Here is a 19,875-nt window from a genome sequence, read left to right as displayed (position 1 = left end):
CAGCTAGGATGTTAAATGGAGCAGATGAAATACCACCACTGACTAGAGCTTCACGTGTTTCGTGAGTAACGCTCAAGTAAACATACCGATGTGATGACTTCAAGGTCCTTCAGGTATGTTCTCTCCGTAGTCGCCACTTCTTTAGCCATGAAGTAAGCTTTCTCAGTTGGGAACCTCTGTGAATTGCAAGCACATTAGGTTTTCCTCTGCTTTTATGGAGAAAAAAACCCGTAGATAATAAATCATGAAGAGAGTTACAAACCAGTGACCCTTGCTTATGGTTATATCGTGACTCATGCTTGAATGTTCCTAAGCCCTGAAGCCCAAAAACAATCCTTCCTTGCAAACACAAGAGAACAAGTACTTTCTATGGGTTTTTGAGAGACTTCTTTTCCTGCCAACATGATTTCTACAGCTTTGGGGTGTTGATGTTCCTTTCAGTCTATTCCTGGAACAGGACATATTGTGAACTTTATGAAGACATCCTTTGCAGGCTAGATGACCACTTGAATCAAATGTCAAATTTGACAAAATGACAAAAATCTGTGTCTGATCATTGTAAATTTTATAATCAGGATGATAATCCACAGGAAAAATACTTTCAAAAAAATTCAAACCTGTAAGATTTTCCCAGGCTGGACAACTGAACAGTGGGAGAGGGGAAGGATTTTAGACTAAGTTACAGATTTAAAATTTCTTAACTCTGAAGAGCCAAAGGAACCCAGCTGATCTTCTGTGTTGCTCAGGAAGCAAAAATTAAGGAAAAAACATCCATAGATCTTCTTCATCTCCTCCCTGAAGACATATGATGCAGTGGAAACACTGTGAATGCCCTGCGAAGGGAGTCTGTGTGGGCATTTCCTAGTCAGAATGCACCCCCATAGGAACCATCATCAGCTGGCATACACAGCAGCCACTGGCTGCTCTATCTTGGACTGGCACAGAGAGTCCTGACTCTCTTAACTGATTCTCAGCTTTTCTTCTTCTCAGATTTCTTTCACATAATCTTGCTAACTACGCACAGTGTGAACAGAGATCTTCCTTACACAAACTCCCACTCTCCAGCAAAGCCTGTGGAGTTCCTTTATTCCTTCTGAGATGCTTCAAGCTGAGGAGAAAAAACAGGCCACAGAAGGACAAAAAGCAAGCCCCTCTCACCCAGCAGCAGAGGAGGGATGAGCCAGCAGGCACCCAGAACACCCTGGCTCAGACAAACACTTTATCTTCAGAAAGCAGTTTTGGATGAGATGCTCCCTTATGGTTTTGCTGCAATGATGGGTCTGAGCCAAAGTCAAACACTCCCAGCTGAATGCTACAGGCTGTGGCTCAAAGAGAGCATTTTCTACTCCCACAACCAGATGCTCCCAGTGGTGCTCCCAGCAGAGACAGACCAGAGAGCCTGGGTTGGACACTCCCACAACAGGCTCAACACTGTTCCTTTTCTTTCTGTCACCTGGAAATTTTCTCTCCAGCAATGGAGCTGACTGTTTTGTTACAACAAACTACCAGACTCCACTCCTTAAAAGCAAGTTAGATTTACAGGAGACCCTGTCCAAACAAGCTCCTGAGGTTGCAACCAACAGGAATGGCAACACATCAGAGAGAAGAGACAGAAGGCCAACTTCATTCCCCTTACCTTTCTTTTGACCTCTTCCTCATCATCAGCCCTGATGCATGACGGGTCATTCAGCAAAGGGCTGACCAAGGGAGATGACTGCTTGGCATCAGGGCTCAAGTTTGGAGATAAAGTCATATTTGCCACTGATGGTCCTCCTTGGGAATTGATGGAAAGCTCTGAAAGGTGAGGGCTGCCAGTCAGAGAACCTGCTAAGAAAAATGATAAAAGAGAAATCAATTAGGACAAGCTTTCTCAAGAAAGTACCACAAGGAATTATAATCTTAAACTGCAGCATGTGAAATTATGCTACAGGACATAGCCATCAGGGTCCTCAAATGGCCTTGAAGCCAGAGGAACTGCATCCACTTGCATTCACCATGGGACTGGTTAAGTGTCTTTTAGCTGATAAAACTGGCTGAAATTACTATCTCTGTAGGGAAGGGATCAAGACACAGATGACTGAGCTGCAATTCTTTACAGTGAGAGTGGTGAGGCACTAGAACAGCTTGCTCAGGGAAGCTGTGGAAACATCCCTGGAAGTGTTCAAGGTCAGGCTGGATGGAGCTCTGAGAAACCTGGTCTAGTGAAAGGTGCTCCTGCCCATGGCAGGGGGGTTGGAGCTAGGTGGTCTTTAAGGTCCCTTCCAACCCAGGCCATTCTATGATTCTAAATATCAATTTAATATATAAAAAAAAAATCATCATTGTAATCCACTCTATAGAAGAGAATAAATACAACAGTACAGGAATCATCCCTGGAGTGCCATTCTTTCTAGCAAAGTAGAACTTCAAACACTCAAATCAGTACTTCATAGGGAACTACAGGACACAAGTTAGTACAAATTTATCTAGTCGAAGTCTAGAGAGAAAGGATGACTTTCTACAGCAGTGTTGCTGCTAAGACCAGTCAGATCTAACATGAAGGGAGAAAACTACTAGTTCCCCAATTTCTACACACAACACGAGTATGTATATTATACCTTGTAAGTCTTTCCATGCTCCTCTGATTGTTTGGGATGGAAATGCTAGCATTACATTTACATAAGAAAAGCAATACTTTTAATGCACACAGCATGACAATTTCAGATTTTCACAGATATAAAGTCCCATTTCATTTTGGATTAAAAATATTAAAGAATTAGACAATTAATTACACTTCCATGGATTCATATACACTACATTAAATATTACTGAAATTAGCATTTTGTCGTCTGGGAAGCAGCCAGATTAATGACTGCACAGAAAGAAAGTTTGCCAAAAATGCTGAGTGTTCTCCCAGTTATCCCCTCCTCCATACGTCTGAAAATCTAAACCTGTTTTAGAAGAAGAATCTGTCATGTGGAAGAACATTTACAGTCTGTGCCATTTTGGCATCATACATTAAAATCCAACCAAAAAAAAGTGACAAGCTCTTGACTACCACAGCTAACAGGCTGTCTAAGATTAAATGTAAAACACATACATTGCTGTATATAATTAGGGTCAAATACAATTTACTATCATGTGATTGTGTCCTCCCTAAATTATGATAGGTAAATGTTCCTGTGGCTAAAAAGAACACAGCTGAGATACTCCAGTCAATATAATATAAAATAAATATAATTAGGCCAGTAGTAAAACCTATTTATTTTCTGGAAGAACTCAAGATTTATTGCTAGAACATGAATGTTTTCCAGTTCCAAACCAGTTCACATTTATAAATCATTCCTTTGAAAAGAGAAGGAAAAAACAGCACAGTTATCAGTTTACGTAATCATGACAGTTATGTAACCTATTATAAATCAAAGTCAAAGCAGTATTTGTCTGAAATAATGGTCTGTATTATTACAGCTAGCAAGAAAGGATTTACCAACAGTTTCACACTAAATCAATGTGCAGTGAAATTGGAGAAAATGCCACAGCTTGTTACACAAATGTCAATTTTATTGACACTAGCACACAACTGCATACAGTATTTTCCAAAGAAATGGAATTCATCATTGAGAAATAGTGAAACAGATTAATAGCAAGGTTGTAAGGTTAAAAGTACTTAGCTACATTACAAAAGACATAAGAAAAGTGATATCACCTCAAATGTGGAAACAAAGAAATTCTGGCACTATCCCTGTCATATGACAGCGAATAAATGATTTGCACCTCTGTGAGAAGTTCACAGCATTGTAGTCTAGAAGTTAAATAGCACCTATCTGTGATAGATAGATATAGATATATTGACATACCTACCTACCTATCTATAATCCTAGATCTAAGTTCTGATGGAACTTTTATCAGTACAACTCAAGTATTTCAAACTACAAAATATCAAAAGGACAATGAATTAGAAAGATACCCTATCTTACAGTTGGAAGACATGGGAAAAGCATTATGGAAAGTATCACAAAAAATGTGCCTGGTGGCTCACAGCACTGTGTACACACCCCACTGATTAAAGACTTTGCACATCAATGCATCACTGACATTCTCAAAGTTATTTTGCAGCAAGCTGAAATGCTGCACCTTCCCTTTTGGTACCCATGTGGGCGTGAGCAGTGACCAAATCCAACCACTACCACAACCTACAAGCAAGAGCTCAGACCCCACCTGCCAATACGCTGAACAAGTGAAAATTAAAATGAGTTATAAGAAAGTGGCTACATTACAAAAGGGCCTCAAAATGTTCTTACATGCATACATTTTTGGGCCTAATTACAACCAACACAGCCATAAATATCAACACACTGGATGTTGCTCTGGGAAATGTGGGAAACAAATTCGTTTTGGTGTGAGAAAGTCAGTAAGCCACGAAGAAATGAAAATGCAGGTTCTTCCCTCTCCCATCACCAATCAGTCAGGACATGTGTCATGCTGATGGTTCATGGCAGTGCTGCAAAGTGACTTTCTCTTCTTCACAGAGGTGAGGAATAAATAACCTGAATTAAGAAAATGTTTCATTTGATGTCCTGCCACAGAAGAGTATATTCATACAGGCTCTACTCATCAACTACAAACTGCAGAATATAAACAGAAGCAGAAGGGAGAAGACCAATCTTATTTACAAGGTACTGAAATCCCTTACAATTCACCCTAAAGGATTCATTGATTGACAGGCAATTATTAGCATGTCACTTGCCAGATAGCAAATGCTACTGCACTCAGGAGGCCTAAATGGTTTGCAGCTGGTAACATGGAATTGTCTTTGCTCCTACTTCAAGTGATTTTATTTAGATTCAGATTTGGGCCATCTTTCAAATTTAATGGAGTCAGCTGTATACACACAAACCAAGAGAAAGTACAAAAGAATGTTTATGTAAGGATTGTTTAAGTATATACTAAAATTATATCCTTGGAGGAGTGGGTAGGAATTAACCTGCGTGTGCTTCCATTATTTTCTAAGCATGGGTTTAAGAAGAGAAACCAACACTGGTTGATGACAGCGGCAAATAAAGAGAATGCATTTTACCATGGTATGCCAGATTGGCCCATCAATGCCAAAATACCTGGAGTGGCTCTCAGTTCCACTGAGCCAGTTTCCTCTCCAGACACTGGAGAAAAGTGCTACAGAAGGGAAAGTGACAAAAGAAGCACAACTTGATTGAAATCTAACTTGGGGAGAGAAAAAAAAAAAAAAATCTATGAAATGACAATGACATTTTACATGGCCACAGAACATGAAATTATGGGTTACCTTCCTAGCTTTACACTGTCTCAAATCGCTCCCCACCAACATACACATTCCATGTGCTACACAAAAAGAAGCCAGCAGCTAGAATCAAATACTTAATAGCTATACCTTTGTCAAAATACACATCAGTTGCTTGCTGCAATTTGGTGGTGGAAAGGCACAGAGTGCTGGCCAGCTGTGAGTGCCCTGCCAGAGAGGGATAGGCTGGGCTCTGCCCTCAGCCGCCAGCTGTGATCCATCCCACTCATTGTACCTGCATTACTCTAGGCTCCTGTCACACACAGATGTGAACCCACAGGGACTGAGGGTGGTGCTTATGGGGTGCTGGGCTGAGTGATACTGCTTTAAAACATGGCTCATATCAACGGAAAAACAGTTAAAATCAGTACTTTCCAGTTGATGAAAAAGTCTCTCCCAGAGGTCAATTCACATCATAAGTGACCTGAACTGCCTCTTTCTTTGTTGACTACATAGGCAGCATAAGATGACTTGAAATCCCTGGTTAGAAACTTTAACCTAACACAGGGGAGCTCCCTTCTTTGTGAGGGAGACAAAGGGGACTCAGTGTATCCTGAAGATACTCCTCCTCCATTCCTTTTCTCCTGAAACTGCGGTATAACAAACTCAGTCCATTTAGTGTTCTGCATCTGCTTCAAAAGAAACAGTTCCCATCCATACACACTTTTTTAACAGAGAGGAAGAGTACAGCAGCGTTAAGATGCTCATGGGAATGCTCCTTCTCTGTGGAGTACCAAGAAGTGAAAATAACTCAATTATGGAAACCAAGAGAAAACATCAACCGTTATTAAAGGTGACTGAAATTCTGCTGGAAAACTTCATGTACCACTTAAGATCTCAACAAGTCAACTCTTAAGAGTTTTATTGCTCTCAAGGTTGTTGTTATTATTATTATTATTATTACAAATTAAAAACATGTTAAGAGCCAGAAAAGCACCTTTCTCAACATCTGGAATGTTGCAGGGCTTATTCTCTCTTACTCCTCCATGGCCTGCTCTGCAGTCAGGGGAGGTCTGTGACATCTATATCCCAGTTACTCAGCTTTAATGTCAGATCAGTGTTTTCTAAACTCCAGTTTGGCAAATGAAACCCAAGTTGTTTCCCCTTTCTCCTTGACATTACTGAGCATATCACTTATGAAGGCTCTTTAATAAGAAAGTATCTGACAGAGCTGCCACTGCTGTGGCCACAGTCTAGCTTAATTTTCCATTTTCACAGTGGTTGCACAGCTCTAACGTGTATCTAAACATTTTGGTCAGAGAAGATGCATAGTACAAAATGGCATGGGGGAGAAGAGAGCACCAGATGAAGTAGCAGGAGTTGTCACACGCACTTCACCAATCACTAAAGTACCTTAGATTGAAGAAGAGTTTAATAATGGTGTCCATCCCTTCTCTCTCCAGCTGTCAACCAGGCACAGTTGTACTGCTAAAGAGTTATGGGATGGAGATTCTGCTCTGTTCTCCCTCAATCAAAGAAATAAATCCCACTGACTTCCACAAAAGCTTGAGGGGAACCAGTTCATCAAGCTGCACTTCTCTTCCCCATTAAATGAATCAAGCTGGAGCAGTGGATACAGTTTGTTAGTTTGAAAAGTAGTTACACAACAGCCATAAATTCACATACAAACATCCCTGAATGCAGTACCAAAGATTTTGAGGAGGAACGGGAATTAAAAACAAACTCTTGAAGAAATCCAATGTCACACACAACCACTAACTCTGCCTGGGGCTTGAAGAGGAACTTGACGGAAAGGTTCACTTTGACTCCACAGCTTCAAAATGCATGCCCATGGCAGTGAGCAGAATTTGGGAAAATGGTGCACCTTCTCATGAACCAATTTCCTCATATTTAGGACAAAGCATCAGCCAGCAATTGGACAGAACAATTAAACCAGTGACAGTTTTACAGCAAAATGCCAGTTAGAATGAGTAAAAGCCTTCAGGTACAGGTGAAACTAAAAATAATAATAATAAAAAAATTAATTCCATGCATACACAGTTAAATGGCTTGACATGCTTACAGTCTCATCAAGCTTGGTGTTGGTTTAGTAGCCAGCAACCTCTCCAGCTGGTAAAGGTCCATGCTTTATTGGTGTACTGCAGTATTAGACAGCGGTGAGTGTGAAATCAGACAGTAACTGCTGTTGGCCTACATCAGGGTATATTCACAGCTTAAGAACAAAGAGTGAGCATTACAGTCTGGGAAGAATACAAGGTCACTGGGCATCAGTCCTTTGTCTAGCCTTGATCTCTCCAGACAGAAATAGAGCAACCTACAGAAGGTTTTCCTGTTGTACCCAGGGTTAGGGTTAGTTTGCCTTTGTTTGTCTTTAAACCAACATGACACAGTGCTACAACAGAATTGGAAACCTTCAGCCCCCATGTAAGCTTATGCCACAGATACTGTCCATTCCAACAAGACATCTGACCAGGACTGCAGTGATCCTGCTCACGAGCCACGGCAGACGGCCTCCAGCGCTGGGTGCAGCCTTCATTAGGAAATGAAGGGCAATCTGATTGTGCTCAAGGGAGCCCAAATGCCCTGGAAAAGAGACCTTCTCCCCTCGCTTCCCTCTTCTCTTTTGCCCCTCAACATGGTGTGGTTTCTCAACCTGAGAGTCACAACCTGGTGAGGGTTTTCATTAATTCTGAGGCAAGGAGTGCTCCATGAGGCAGGATCACTGTAATAGAAGGTATTAGGTACTCCCAATACAAAATAGGCATTTTGGCAGTAAAAGGACATTGAGACAGTGCTCCAAACAATGCAAGGAACAGAAGATACACCATGCTTTGAGGATAGACAGAACATTGAAAAGGCTTTTTCTCCCAGAGAGGTACATGCTGACAAAACAGTGCATACAACGAAACAAAAAATGTTTCTCTTTAAAAGGTATTAAACAAATGACAAAAATGAGAATGAAGTCCCCAGCATTGTCAATTTTAAAAACTAATTTTTACTATCGAGATTTATTTTTTAAAAATCTGTGCATGTGCACACACAGAAATCAGGAAAGGGCTGGGTAAGTGAAACACTGCCAAGCTTATGAACTTTAGTTAGTGGGTCCAGGTAAATTTTTTTTAGCAGGAAAAGGGAAATATAAGGATTCAGCTAATCAAATATTTTTAAGTGCCTCATGGAAAAGCAACAGGCATGAGCTCTAACATTCTCTGAACTAAACAGAAAGAACTAGCTCTGATCTTGCTGAAAACCATCAAAGGCAAAAGCTTGTTCTCTTCTCAAAACAAGATTTGCAGCATTTTAAAGAAAGCATCTAATCTAATTTTAACAAGCTTGAAAGCTCTTGAATCAGAAAGCATTCATTTTCCTTCAACCTTTCATGCTCAGTCAGTGACAGCTGTATCATTACTGCCTTTAGACTTGATTTTTATCAGTGTGAACTGTGGATTTTTATGGTTCTCAGGGGCCAAAACTTTACCGAAAAAATCATCAACGAAAATTATGTCTTAAAACTCTAACCATTCTTGAGCAAACTATTTACCATTATGTCATGCAAATTTATGATCCTAAGGTCTTTACCCCCTTTACTGTAATAATGCCACCATTATTTACACACATACTTGTGAAAATCATGCCTGTGAATACACAGCTCAGCCAGGCACACAGGCTTTCCAGATCTCATAACATTTAGAAGAAAGTGCTCACTGCTTTTAATAACAAACAACATAAACCAAGCTTATTCTACAAGCTCTTTATAGAACACAGAATTAGAACAAAAGACAAAATACTCTGCAAAACTGCTACATGTCACACAAACTAGTATTTTTGTTCATATGATGCCTTTGATTTTTAAGCAGAAATTCTGTATTTTAAAATACCAATGGCACCACACAGCCTAACCATAACACAGAAGATACCTTTGCTCAGGATGCATATGTTGCACAACAATCATTTCCCTTACAAATAAGTAACTAAGATATGTGCCTTTGTCTAGGCGTATTTCAGTAACTATAGAAACTACTGAAACAGAAGAGGAAAGATTTTGCTAATGTCAGTTTCCTAGGATTTAAATTTCCTTCCTTTCCAGAACCTGACAGTACGGGCAAAATTTTTCCTAATGTAGCTTGACTGAAACCAGAGTCTGCTGCTACTCACATTTGAGAAAAGTTACACACCAGTCTAAGCTTTGGGTCCTCACGACGTTAACACTGTGCATCTGCCACTTACCATCAGAAGACCCACAACCATCATCATCAAGTAGGAGACACCAACAAGCAGCTGGATTTCTGAGAAAATGACTCTTCTACCACTTGTGTCTGACAGCAGCTAACAAAAGAAAGGCCTCTGTATTAAAAATTGTCCCAGAAGATTCAATTTCCCTCATGTATTTAGGGTTTCTCTTATTTTTTATGGGGAAGAGGACCGATCCCCTAAACAAAGAAGGAAGAGATGAGCTGAAGTACACAGAAGCTGCCTTAAGAAACTATTCAGAGATAGAGAGAGAAGCATTATTGGAAGACTAAAAGGGATTTTGGCTTACTTCACCTTATTACATGCTTGAACAGAGAACCTCTTTCCTTCACATTCACTGCTCTTTCCGGCTGGTGACAACCATGCTGCTGAATGACAGGGATTCTCCAGTGATCCACATTTCTGTGCACAAGGCTGCAACACCCAACTTCCTCAAACGTGTGGAAGTCAGGAAAAACTTGGATTGCTAATTTGTTTTTCATCATTAGAAGTTAAAATGCAGCAATTAAAATCTCATTCTAAAGTCGCCTCTGACAGCAGTCTAACGACTCATTAAGATAAATGAGATTAGTTAAACAAACACGGAATTTGACAGAATTTATAGGTCAGGCATCTTTTTTTTCCTGTTAAACTGTTCCAGAAATAGCCACTGTTCATGCTAATTGCATACAGATCATACTAATGAGATCTGAATCACTGGTTTTACCAAAATTCAAAATTGGGTCTGCTTCATCAGTTCAACTGATCAACGTTAATTCTTGCTCTTTGAGTATCCTATAAAACTACTGGGAATTTAAACTCTCAGAAAAAGAGTGGAAAACATACTATGCCAAAGGGAACTGTAAATAAATAGGGCTAGATATTTTTTGTGTGCTTAAGATGTTTTCTGTTCTTCTCGTTTCCTTGTCTTCCTGACCTGGAGCTCCCCAGAAGAAACTTCTAGTGATTACAGAGACTCTATGTTTGTGTGTTTACTGTGGGACTGAAGAAGACAGAATTTAAAACCTCTCTGCTTCTTAGTGAAGAAAAAGAGGGCCTATAAACAGCTTTTTGATCTCTCACCCATTTTGTATTTGACTTTCTCTGGTCACTACCAAGTACCTGCATGTACAGACAGAGAGGTCAGAACAAGAACTTCTGGCATCAGTGCTCCTACTTCAGAATGAACAGAGCTGCTTCAACTAATAAAAGCCTCACTGCAAACAAAAACCTGTCCTACAAATATTCAGGGGAGAAAATACAGGTCCTGAAGCAGTCTGGTCTAGTAATACTAGCCCCATTTAGTGAACTAATTCACAAACCATTGTTTTTTCACTCTTTACTGGATTCTACTGATTACATTCAGCATTACCAATGCTGCCCTGCGGAGAAAATTCTTTCTAGTTTTGCATGCCCTTTAATCTTGAAGAAAACTAATAGACTGAAAGGATTTTTCAAACTATTGACATGCAACTCTTTCATTATGCTCATTTGCCTATAACTCAGCTCTGTATAGCCTACATAAAGTAAATGCAAATACAGCAAACCTAAAAACTTTCAGTTACATGTTGACGTTTTCCACCTATGGGAATTTCTCTTCCAGTTTTTCTTTGATATAACTTGCACTTAGCATACCCTGCAATGGTTAGTGGGAATAGCCTGTTAGGCAGGCTCTGAGCCATGGATGAAATGGCAGCACTTGGTGTAAATCATCTTCAGAGAACACTTCTCTCTTGTCATGCACAAGGAGTACATTTGCTAGGGGATATGGACTGAAAACAGTGCAGTCTACGCCGTTCAGATATCGATTATTCAAAGCTCCCTACCTGCAATATCCTATGTAGGTCTTGGCTCTTACAACAACTTGCCACTCTCCATCTTTCCTTCATCTATTTATTGACAAATCTAATATCCTGGGTCACTGAGGAAAACTAGATTCTAGGAAAGGTTGCCATGAAAAAAAGGAATTCCAGAAGATCCCAAGAGGACATCACAAGTTTGAGCTGCTGCTGAGTAGGCAAAAACTTAATATTGTCTGACATGACCTTTCTACTGCCATTGTAGAGGATGGCTGAATGTGGTCAAGCAGTTGGAATAGCAAAGAATGAACCAGAGGGCCTTTTATCCAGAGGTTACCTACATCTGCACATTATTATGGACAAACCCCTAACTGCTTTTGCAACTCATCTCCATTATTTATCCAACTACATGGGCAGCGTTGACTCATCAATCCAACAAGAGGCTTCCTCCACATCCTCTGCAAAGACAGGAGATGGATGATTCAGGACTACACAGTTCAGACTAGACATAGCTGCTCAATCTCGCTGGGATTCAGCTGCCTCATTTGTAGCAACTGCCTAAGGATATCTGGGCACTTGATGAGTATGGGACTGAAAGTTCATTATTAACAATAAAAATTTCAGAACGGTGAATCAGAAGTACTATCAGCCACATCCCAAAACCTACTGGAATTGGTGGGAGAGTCTGTTAGTTACCCTGTCTGTAATCACCTGCTATACTTGAGACAAAGATAAGCTTAGATCACTGTTGTTGTCCAGTGTATTCAGATTAATAAATGCTTGCAAGAACTAACTAGAACTGACAAGTTCCTCTTACCATGAGCAGTTTGGGAACCAGGACAAGAATTCCCCCATCTCATCTCATTTGCAGTCTTGCCCTAAAGGTTTCTGTTCTTTTCTGCAAGGTCTTTCCGACTGCCCCACAGAAACAAATTCCCAGATGACTTCTAAGGGACCTGATCCTGTATGAAAATGTCAGATTAAAACTCCTTTCTCACTTCACCATTCTTGGCAAGGGCTCAGATATGAACCACATGTCTGGTGGAGGAATTTGGCCCACTGACTGCTTTTAATTAAAAGCTTGTCTATTGATATTAAATGGAGCTTCACTGGCATTACAATGCTGCAGAAGTAATTAATCCTAAATTAAATTATTTCCTATGTAATTTATAAACTTTACTTCTTCTAACTGGAAGAATTCCAAGTGTTAAAACAACAACTACTTAAACATTCAAAGCTGAAAAAATGCCAGATGACAGAAAACAGAGAAAAATCCTCATACTGCATTTTTGAGGATAATATTGAAGTGGGAAAAGAAAAGCTGTTGAGATACTTTATTAGCAACTAGATTAAATCCAGTTACCCAGTAGGTCTGTTCTTAAAAAGTTATAAATTCGATATATTTGTAGGCATACAAGAGAAGAAACAGGCCTGGATACAGTATCTGAAAGGATGCAAAATAGTAAATGCTACTTATAAAATTTTATATTCACTTAAATCCAAAGAATGTGAAATCTATTCACTTTTCTTAAGTAGCAGAAATGACTGAAAATCCTTCTTTTGCTACAAATCTGTTACTTGTACTCTAATTTTACTGGCTAATGAAGCAATTAATTAATCTGTCCAAATTGCTATTACTTTACTTTATACTTACTGGTACTTTTACTGCACAGGCAATAAAAAATAAATCAAAAGAAGAGTCATGCACCCACTTCCCCATGCTCACACTATCTGCTGATGCGAGCTTCAACTACTTATATTTCATCTCATATAGTGTGAACTTCAAGGCAATTATTTTACAGCTATTCTAAGTCCAAAACACAAACCACCCTCTTTTAGAATCATATACAAGCAAGCTTTTCCCTAATTATCAGTCTTGCCATTTGTAGAGTCATGCTTTTAACTACAGGAATAAATGCGAGTATTCCCTGTCCCCAGAATATCGGTATCTAAAGAGATGCTTTAAATCATTCCTGGTCAAGAATGAGGTATCTAATCTCTAAGAAAACCAACACACTAAAGGAGATGAGAGAGTTAATACTTATATTTACACAAAGATATATTTTACTTGCAAAACAGTAAAGTATATAACAACACATGCCTAACTAGGTATATTTTTAAATATCCTTCACTCCGATTAACTCTGTTAAAGTGTGCATAGACCAAGGCATTAGAAAAATTAAAAAGACTTCTTATTTTATAATTTTTGTAAAAACAATCTTGAAAATTTTATATTGTCTAAATTTACAAAGTCCTGTCGCTTTTTCATCAGTACTTATGTGAATGGATTCATCATTGCTACATGCATGTAGTGCATGGTGCAGATCACTGGAAGTGACCTGAAGTTCAATCAATACTGTCGTTCATCACTTACAATTCTGGGATTTATTTCCATTCTTCCACAAGAAAAATATATAAAAGTTAAAAATAAGGCCAACCATAAAGAGCACATCTTGTCTCCCAGATCTAATAACTATAGGACACGTTCCATGCAGAGGACCTTTCATCTAGATTTTCTTAATTAACTTGGAGAAACTAAAATCAGATTTTATCAGGATACCTTAATTCTCAATACTTTTAGCCTGTGAAAAGGAAGCATACACAGAATTAGTTTCTTTGTCCTTTTGCCCATATCCACTCTGTGGACAGAACAGAAGACAATCAGCCTGGAACACAGTTACTCCTATCATTTTCTTGTGGATGAAAAATTTCTGAGGTGGCACTACTAAAAAAGTAGCCTACGACAGAGTAATTGGATCCTGCACAGATAAAAGATCTTTTGTGATCAAAGCAAAAAATAAAATTAAACAACCACCATCTTCAAACCACTGACCACAGAACTTTGATGTCTATAATAATTTCACTGGAAGTATAAGTGATTAAAAAATTTCTTGCAATATATCTCTATATTAAACTGATAAAGGATAGAAAGGATTGCCTTGCAAGTAATACTCATACCACTCTTCATTAGAACTGTTTTGATCAAAGTTTTTTTCACTTGAATTGTATCTTTCATCCTGTTCTCTTTCTTGCCCAAAGAAGAGTTTGGAGTTTCAAAACCTCCATCACCAAATCAGCCTGTTGAACTCACTGAAGAAAAAGACAATACTGTCATTTTTCCTGACAATAACGTTATCTTACACATGCCTGATTTGTACCCTCAGTTCATCAGATTATTATAAAGCGAGTTATGAAGATGAGTAGACCAGACATTCTTGCTGTGAAAAAATTTTCCAGCATATTTCAAGATTTCAACAAGTCTTGGTCTTGAACATCAAGCTGCCTGCATTTGGCCGCAAGTTTGTTTTTTTTCTCCTAACTCTGTTGAGGCACTCATAAGTTGCTCTCCTTATACGGGAGAGAAAAAGGATTGTAATAGACATACAAAAGAGCACAATGTACCTACTTGATTTGATTGTTTGTTTTGTCAAAATAACTAGTCAAATATCAAAGAAGCTACAACGCATACCTAAAACATGACTTCACACAAAGAATGAGTGACTGTATAAAGAGGTACCTAAATCAGTAATAATTTTCCTCTCCTCCTGCCTTTCAGAGGAGACGCAAACTGTTAAGCATCACTGAGACTTATTACTGTGTTCTAGCATCCTTTCCCTCTGGCTGGTCTGTACAACAATAATGTCTGAAATAGCCCATGCACTGAAATAATTACCAGCCACTCATCACGAGCCCCAGGAGATGCAACCACTCCAGTGAGCAATCACAGTATCCCCTGGTCTCATACACCCTGGTCCCTAGCAGCTGAAGACCTGCACACCATCTTCATCACTGAGGCCAACAGAAACATCCTCCTCTACCTCCTCATCAAGCTGAAGGCTTCCAAAGGAATACTTATTTCTAGGCATGGGAGACGAGCTCAGCACAACAGGGTTTCCAAACACCAGGGGGTGAGTGAAGGGGTTAATGACTTCTGAGTCAGAATCACTGGATTCCGTCCCACTGCTGGTGGAGCCCTCCATCATCTGGATTGCACCCATGTGATCCATCATGCCACTGGCACGCAGAGACTGCATGACTGGGCTTTGCTTTGACTGTGCCCCCACTGGCATACCATTGGCCATCATTTTGCCTTCTGGAGAGGACATCTTAGCCACCCCACCTCCTTTGCAGTATCTCTCTGATCTATACTCCTGCCCAGGGCTTGAGGATATCTGGCTTAGGATAAATGGATCTGTAACTGACTTATTGCAGAGATTTGGGGTTTTCTGTGCACGAGGCCGTTGAGAACCTGGAGAATATCGGCAATACTCATGGTTGTCCTCCTCCCCGGTCCTCACCCTGCAGTCGTGCCCATTTTCTGAGACATAACCCTGAGAGCCAGTTCTACTCAGGCTCATGTTAGGGCTTGACTCTTTGCTACTGGGAGGCAATGGAGTGGCCAGCGGACTACGGCTCCCCGGGCCTCTAAACATTTCATCAACCAGAGAGCTATGCCTTGGCATCCTGGGGCTTCCCCCAGTGTAGAAGGAGAGATTAGCTGTGTTATCATCAAGGTACTCTTCAGAGAGATACTGGGAAGACTTTAGAGAAGCTGAGGAATCCCTATATCTAGTTCTATTGCGATTTTCATCTCTGTAGTGAATATAGGCACCACTGGTCAAATCACCCTCATAATTGTCATTTGTTTGGGAATATGACCGGGTTATTTGTCCTCTGAGGAGATCATACTCGCTATCTACATCACTGCAGTCAATGAAAGGAATGGAGGTGCTGCTGCCATGAGCAGCCCTGGAAGCTGGACCTGTGCTTGGCTGCTGTGATTGAGGTCTGTTCTGCTGCATCCTATCCTTAGCAGGCTCCTCTTCTTCCTCCACTGTTGAGACCACTGCTCCATCCACCTTTCTGCCTTCCTTTGGACTCTTCTTCAAGGAAGGGCTCTTGTGCTGTCCAGTGTCTTCTGTTGAAGCTTTCAACTCCTTTCCTTGCCGGCAGCTCTGTACTGCTGCAGCATCATTGTTGTCTCCATAAGCTCTAGCACTCTGGAATGATAATAGAGGGAAGGCAAGGGGGACACAAAGGAAAAGACAAAAGGGGAGGGAGGGTGGGAGGAGAGAGGTTTGGGAGGGACGGGAGCCAGAGGGAAAAGGCTACGTGTAATTACACACAAGAATTTTGCACTGCATCTGCAGCAACATAGGAATCTCTTGAAAACAGAAGAGGTAACCCAAGCCTCAAATAATTAGAATTTAAAAAAGAGGTTTCTGATCTTGAAGAACAGAAAAAAAATACATAGGCTAAACAAGGAAAGAGAAGGCAGACATAATGCAGTGATAATGAAATAAGGGGTATTTGAGGTGTTACCATGCTCTAAGGCAGCCATTAACACTCTAAGAACATCAACCTGTTCACACTACTCTGAGAAGTTGGAGGAAAAGACAAAAACATAAGACAAATTCTGCACAGCCTACTTAGATACAGGAGAAAAGTCATGTGTGGGCTTTTGAGCACCCCACATTCACTTGCTGGAGCACACCTGCCACCAGTTCTTAGACTGGCTTTTCTGCCCAGAAGCCATGCTCCATCTACCTGAGCTTGTCTTAGCAACATTAAAATGCTACAGGCTATTTGAAATGGGCCCCATCTACAACGAATTTCTCTGAAGTTCCTGAATTTGCAGAAAGGAGAGAGCCTGTGAATATCAAAAGGAAGTGAGGCATGGAAGGTGATGGTTCAGGTAGCATTCTTAAATGCATTAACCTAGTAGCTTGCTCCTGACATTTAAGCTCTACCTAACACAAAGTTACGTGATCAAAGGTTCACCGCCACAGACACAGATTAGCACAGAGGAACACTGGCAGGTGGAGAAACCACAACAACCGAGTCAGGAAAATGCAGCTTCCTCATCTGTCTCCTCTGAAGGCTGTCCCAGGAGAGCCATCAGCCCATATGTTTGGTGTGTTTGGGATGCCAGCAACTGGAGAGACCAGAGCCAAAGAGTGGAAGAGGGTGAGGCCACTGGCACTGTCTGTGCTCGTGGGAGTGCTGTTTTCTGTGTTTACATGTGTGGCTGACTGTGTGGCTGTGTGTACATGCACTGTATGTGTGTATTCATGTGGGTGCCTATAGTGAATACATGGTCAGCCTTACTACCAGCTGGACCTGGGAACTAGCAGCTGCTGCAGACTGTTGGGCTTTTGGACTTGTGAACTCCTAACACATAGCAGCTATCAACATAAGATAAGTACATTTGGTATCTACCAGAGATAATGGCTTAGAAGGCCAGAGCTGCAATTTTTGTGAGGAATTAACTGTTCTCCTCCCTTGTTAATACTAACCTAACACCTTAAAATGGGCATCCAAGACCTCCCAGCGAAGAAAAGTAATTACACTTCCCCCAAATGCAATAGCCAGCTACAACCTAGGACCCTGGCAGCAACACTGAGGGTTGCAATTTTTCAGATGGTCATTAGTACAGCTCAGACAAGCTCACCATTTATATTTGTCTGGTTGTCTGTAAGCAGTGCTGTTTGACTCTGCAGAACCTAAAGCTTATAACACCCAGGGCTCCTTAGCTCCCAGTTAAATGGTAAATGAGCAGAAAACTATGCTCCTAGGGTTTCAAAACAGCAATCAGTGGAGGGTAATCTAACAAGAAATGCTTAAAAGGATTTCATTTCCAGGGTTTCATCAACATCACTGACTTGTTTTGGCACCTCTGTATGCTGTTCTGAAGGCTGTGCAGTCAGACTCCTGATGGAATGAATCTTGCTGTGTTTCCTGGAGATAAAAGGAAAATCACGTAAAGAGCTATTTCAGGGTTTTTTTTCTACAAACAGGAATCAAGAGACATGCCTCTTTTAAAACAAAACCTTTGAATAACAGCTTTCATAAAAGTTTGCTCCAAAACAGAATAACATTCCTCCTTTCTGTAAAATTTAAATGTGCTATGTGTTGCAAGCCTACCACTGTAAGAATAGGGAGAAGCACTGAAGCAAAATGGTCTATCGGGTAAGCATGAACCTTAAGCAATGGACTGTTGTCATGGTCTTTGTGGCATTTTGGCCATCACTTTGAGCTCACCATGAGCATGATGAGTTCAGACAGAATTGGCTCTAGCAAGCTGGAAGAGTTTCAGTTTCCCTGGAGACCTCTCCCTTGAGCTGGGCTGTACTTTTTCTTACTTTCAGTTTTATTTTGAGCTGAGTATGTCTGTTCACATACATTAACCAAATCCCAGCAAAGAGGGTGCAAATCAAATTGGGAGAAAGTTACCTGTGATAGTAGGACGCTCATTGCTGAAAAAACGATTGAAGACTACTGATTTTTAGTGAACTATAAGTTATGAAACTTCTGCCAAAACATTCAGGACCATGGGGATATTACACATGATAAGCTGTCAAACCAGCAGAGAAGGAATTTTTTCCTTGGACTGATACCAAGATCACAGAATATAACTAACTGGAAATCATGACTTTTCTTAGATTATAACATATTTGGATAATTAATTTATTTCCTCTCACCTTTCAAACTGCACTTTTTTGTGCCCTCCTTCCTTAACATAGTCAAGAACTTGCTTCTGAGTCCGACCACTGGAAGACAACCAGAGTTAAAGTATTTAATACAATATACCACCTGGCCATCATAAACATGTTTTTTGGTTTGCATATAAAGCCACAGCAACCAGAAAAGTATTTGTCACTATCAGCAGAAATCCATGTTAAGATCATACAGAAGGGGACATGGTCAGATACACAAAGATTTTTACCATTTTGCATGTTACTTGCCTCCTTTTTTTTGCTATGGAGCTACTTTTTGATGCCATTTCAGAACTGCTTAAATTCAGTTGTGTGGGCCCTATAGGGTCCTACATTACTGGGAAGTCACTACAATGGAAAGTGAAGCAGGGGTTAAGCTTTCCTCTCATTAATTAATATATTCTTGAATCCTTTTTAGTCAAATGCCAGCTTTATCTGATATCAGTAAACCCTGGAACCAAGATGAAACCTCCTGACATGCACTTCATGACTTAGTTGCTACTATAAAACACACCTTTTCTGCAGAGATTTAGGCTGGAAATCCCTTTCTCCCCTTCTGCTACAGGGTGTGAGTGAAGCAGTGAGAATGCCCAGCGTTGTCTACTGTGCAAAGCTATAAACTCCAAAGCAAACTGAGAGCAGCACAGGAAACCCACACCTCAAGAATGATCAAGTGAGAGCCAAATTCTTCCAATTCATTAGAGGCTTTCAGGGCCTGAAGAAGTTCCTGAATGTAGTAACAGTTCACAGCGAGTAGAGGATGTGGCTAAAACCTGCTTTCCAAAGCCTGAGGGAAGTTGAATGCACCTACAGTTTTCTATATACTGAGGCAGAAACGTAACAAGTTATATATCTTGTTTACCCAAAATAGGTCCTTCCATCTTAATTAATTTACTTTGCAGGCAGCAAACTAAGTGGGAAGAGAGGTACAATGGCTATATATACACTGTGTTCTTGCACAAGGCATCTAGAGTGCATCATTCATTTCAGCAAAGAGCATTTATGGCTGTACAGCTTGTATCAGCTTCACAAACAAAATAAACTGTATGAATAAAAGGATTTCCCCCTGGCATACACAATGCAATATATACAA

General features: G+C 40.3%; 1 protein-coding gene across 5 annotated transcripts in view; it reads right to left on the bottom strand.

Annotated features, from left to right (window-relative positions):
- Positions 1–19,875, bottom strand: part of FARP1 (FERM, ARH/RhoGEF and pleckstrin domain protein 1) — a 203,853-nt gene that overhangs the window by 30,121 nt on the left and 153,857 nt on the right. For 3 of the 5 annotated variants that reach the window (XM_039558522.1, XM_039558477.1, XM_039558699.1), the window contains 5 exons: positions 18,768–18,836; positions 17,949–18,024; positions 16,049–16,286; positions 1,637–1,827; positions 87–176 (listed from right to left, as the gene is read on the bottom strand). In XM_039558522.1, coding sequence (XP_039414456.1) covers positions 87–176; positions 1,637–1,827; positions 16,049–16,286; positions 17,949–18,024; positions 18,768–18,836 — 664 coding nt within the window. The remainder of the gene's footprint in view (positions 1–86; positions 177–1,636; positions 1,828–16,048; positions 16,287–17,948; positions 18,025–18,767; positions 18,837–19,875) is intronic. The other 2 variants (XM_039558592.1, XM_039558634.1) reach the window with 2 other exon arrangements.

This window comes from Corvus cornix, chromosome 1 (assembly GCF_000738735.6).
Source record: "Corvus cornix cornix isolate S_Up_H32 chromosome 1, ASM73873v5, whole genome shotgun sequence".
Taxonomy (NCBI): Eukaryota; Metazoa; Chordata; class Aves; order Passeriformes; family Corvidae; genus Corvus; species Corvus cornix.
Note: the sequence above shows the minus strand (reverse complement) of the source record. Positions and strands in the feature narration are given on the sequence as shown.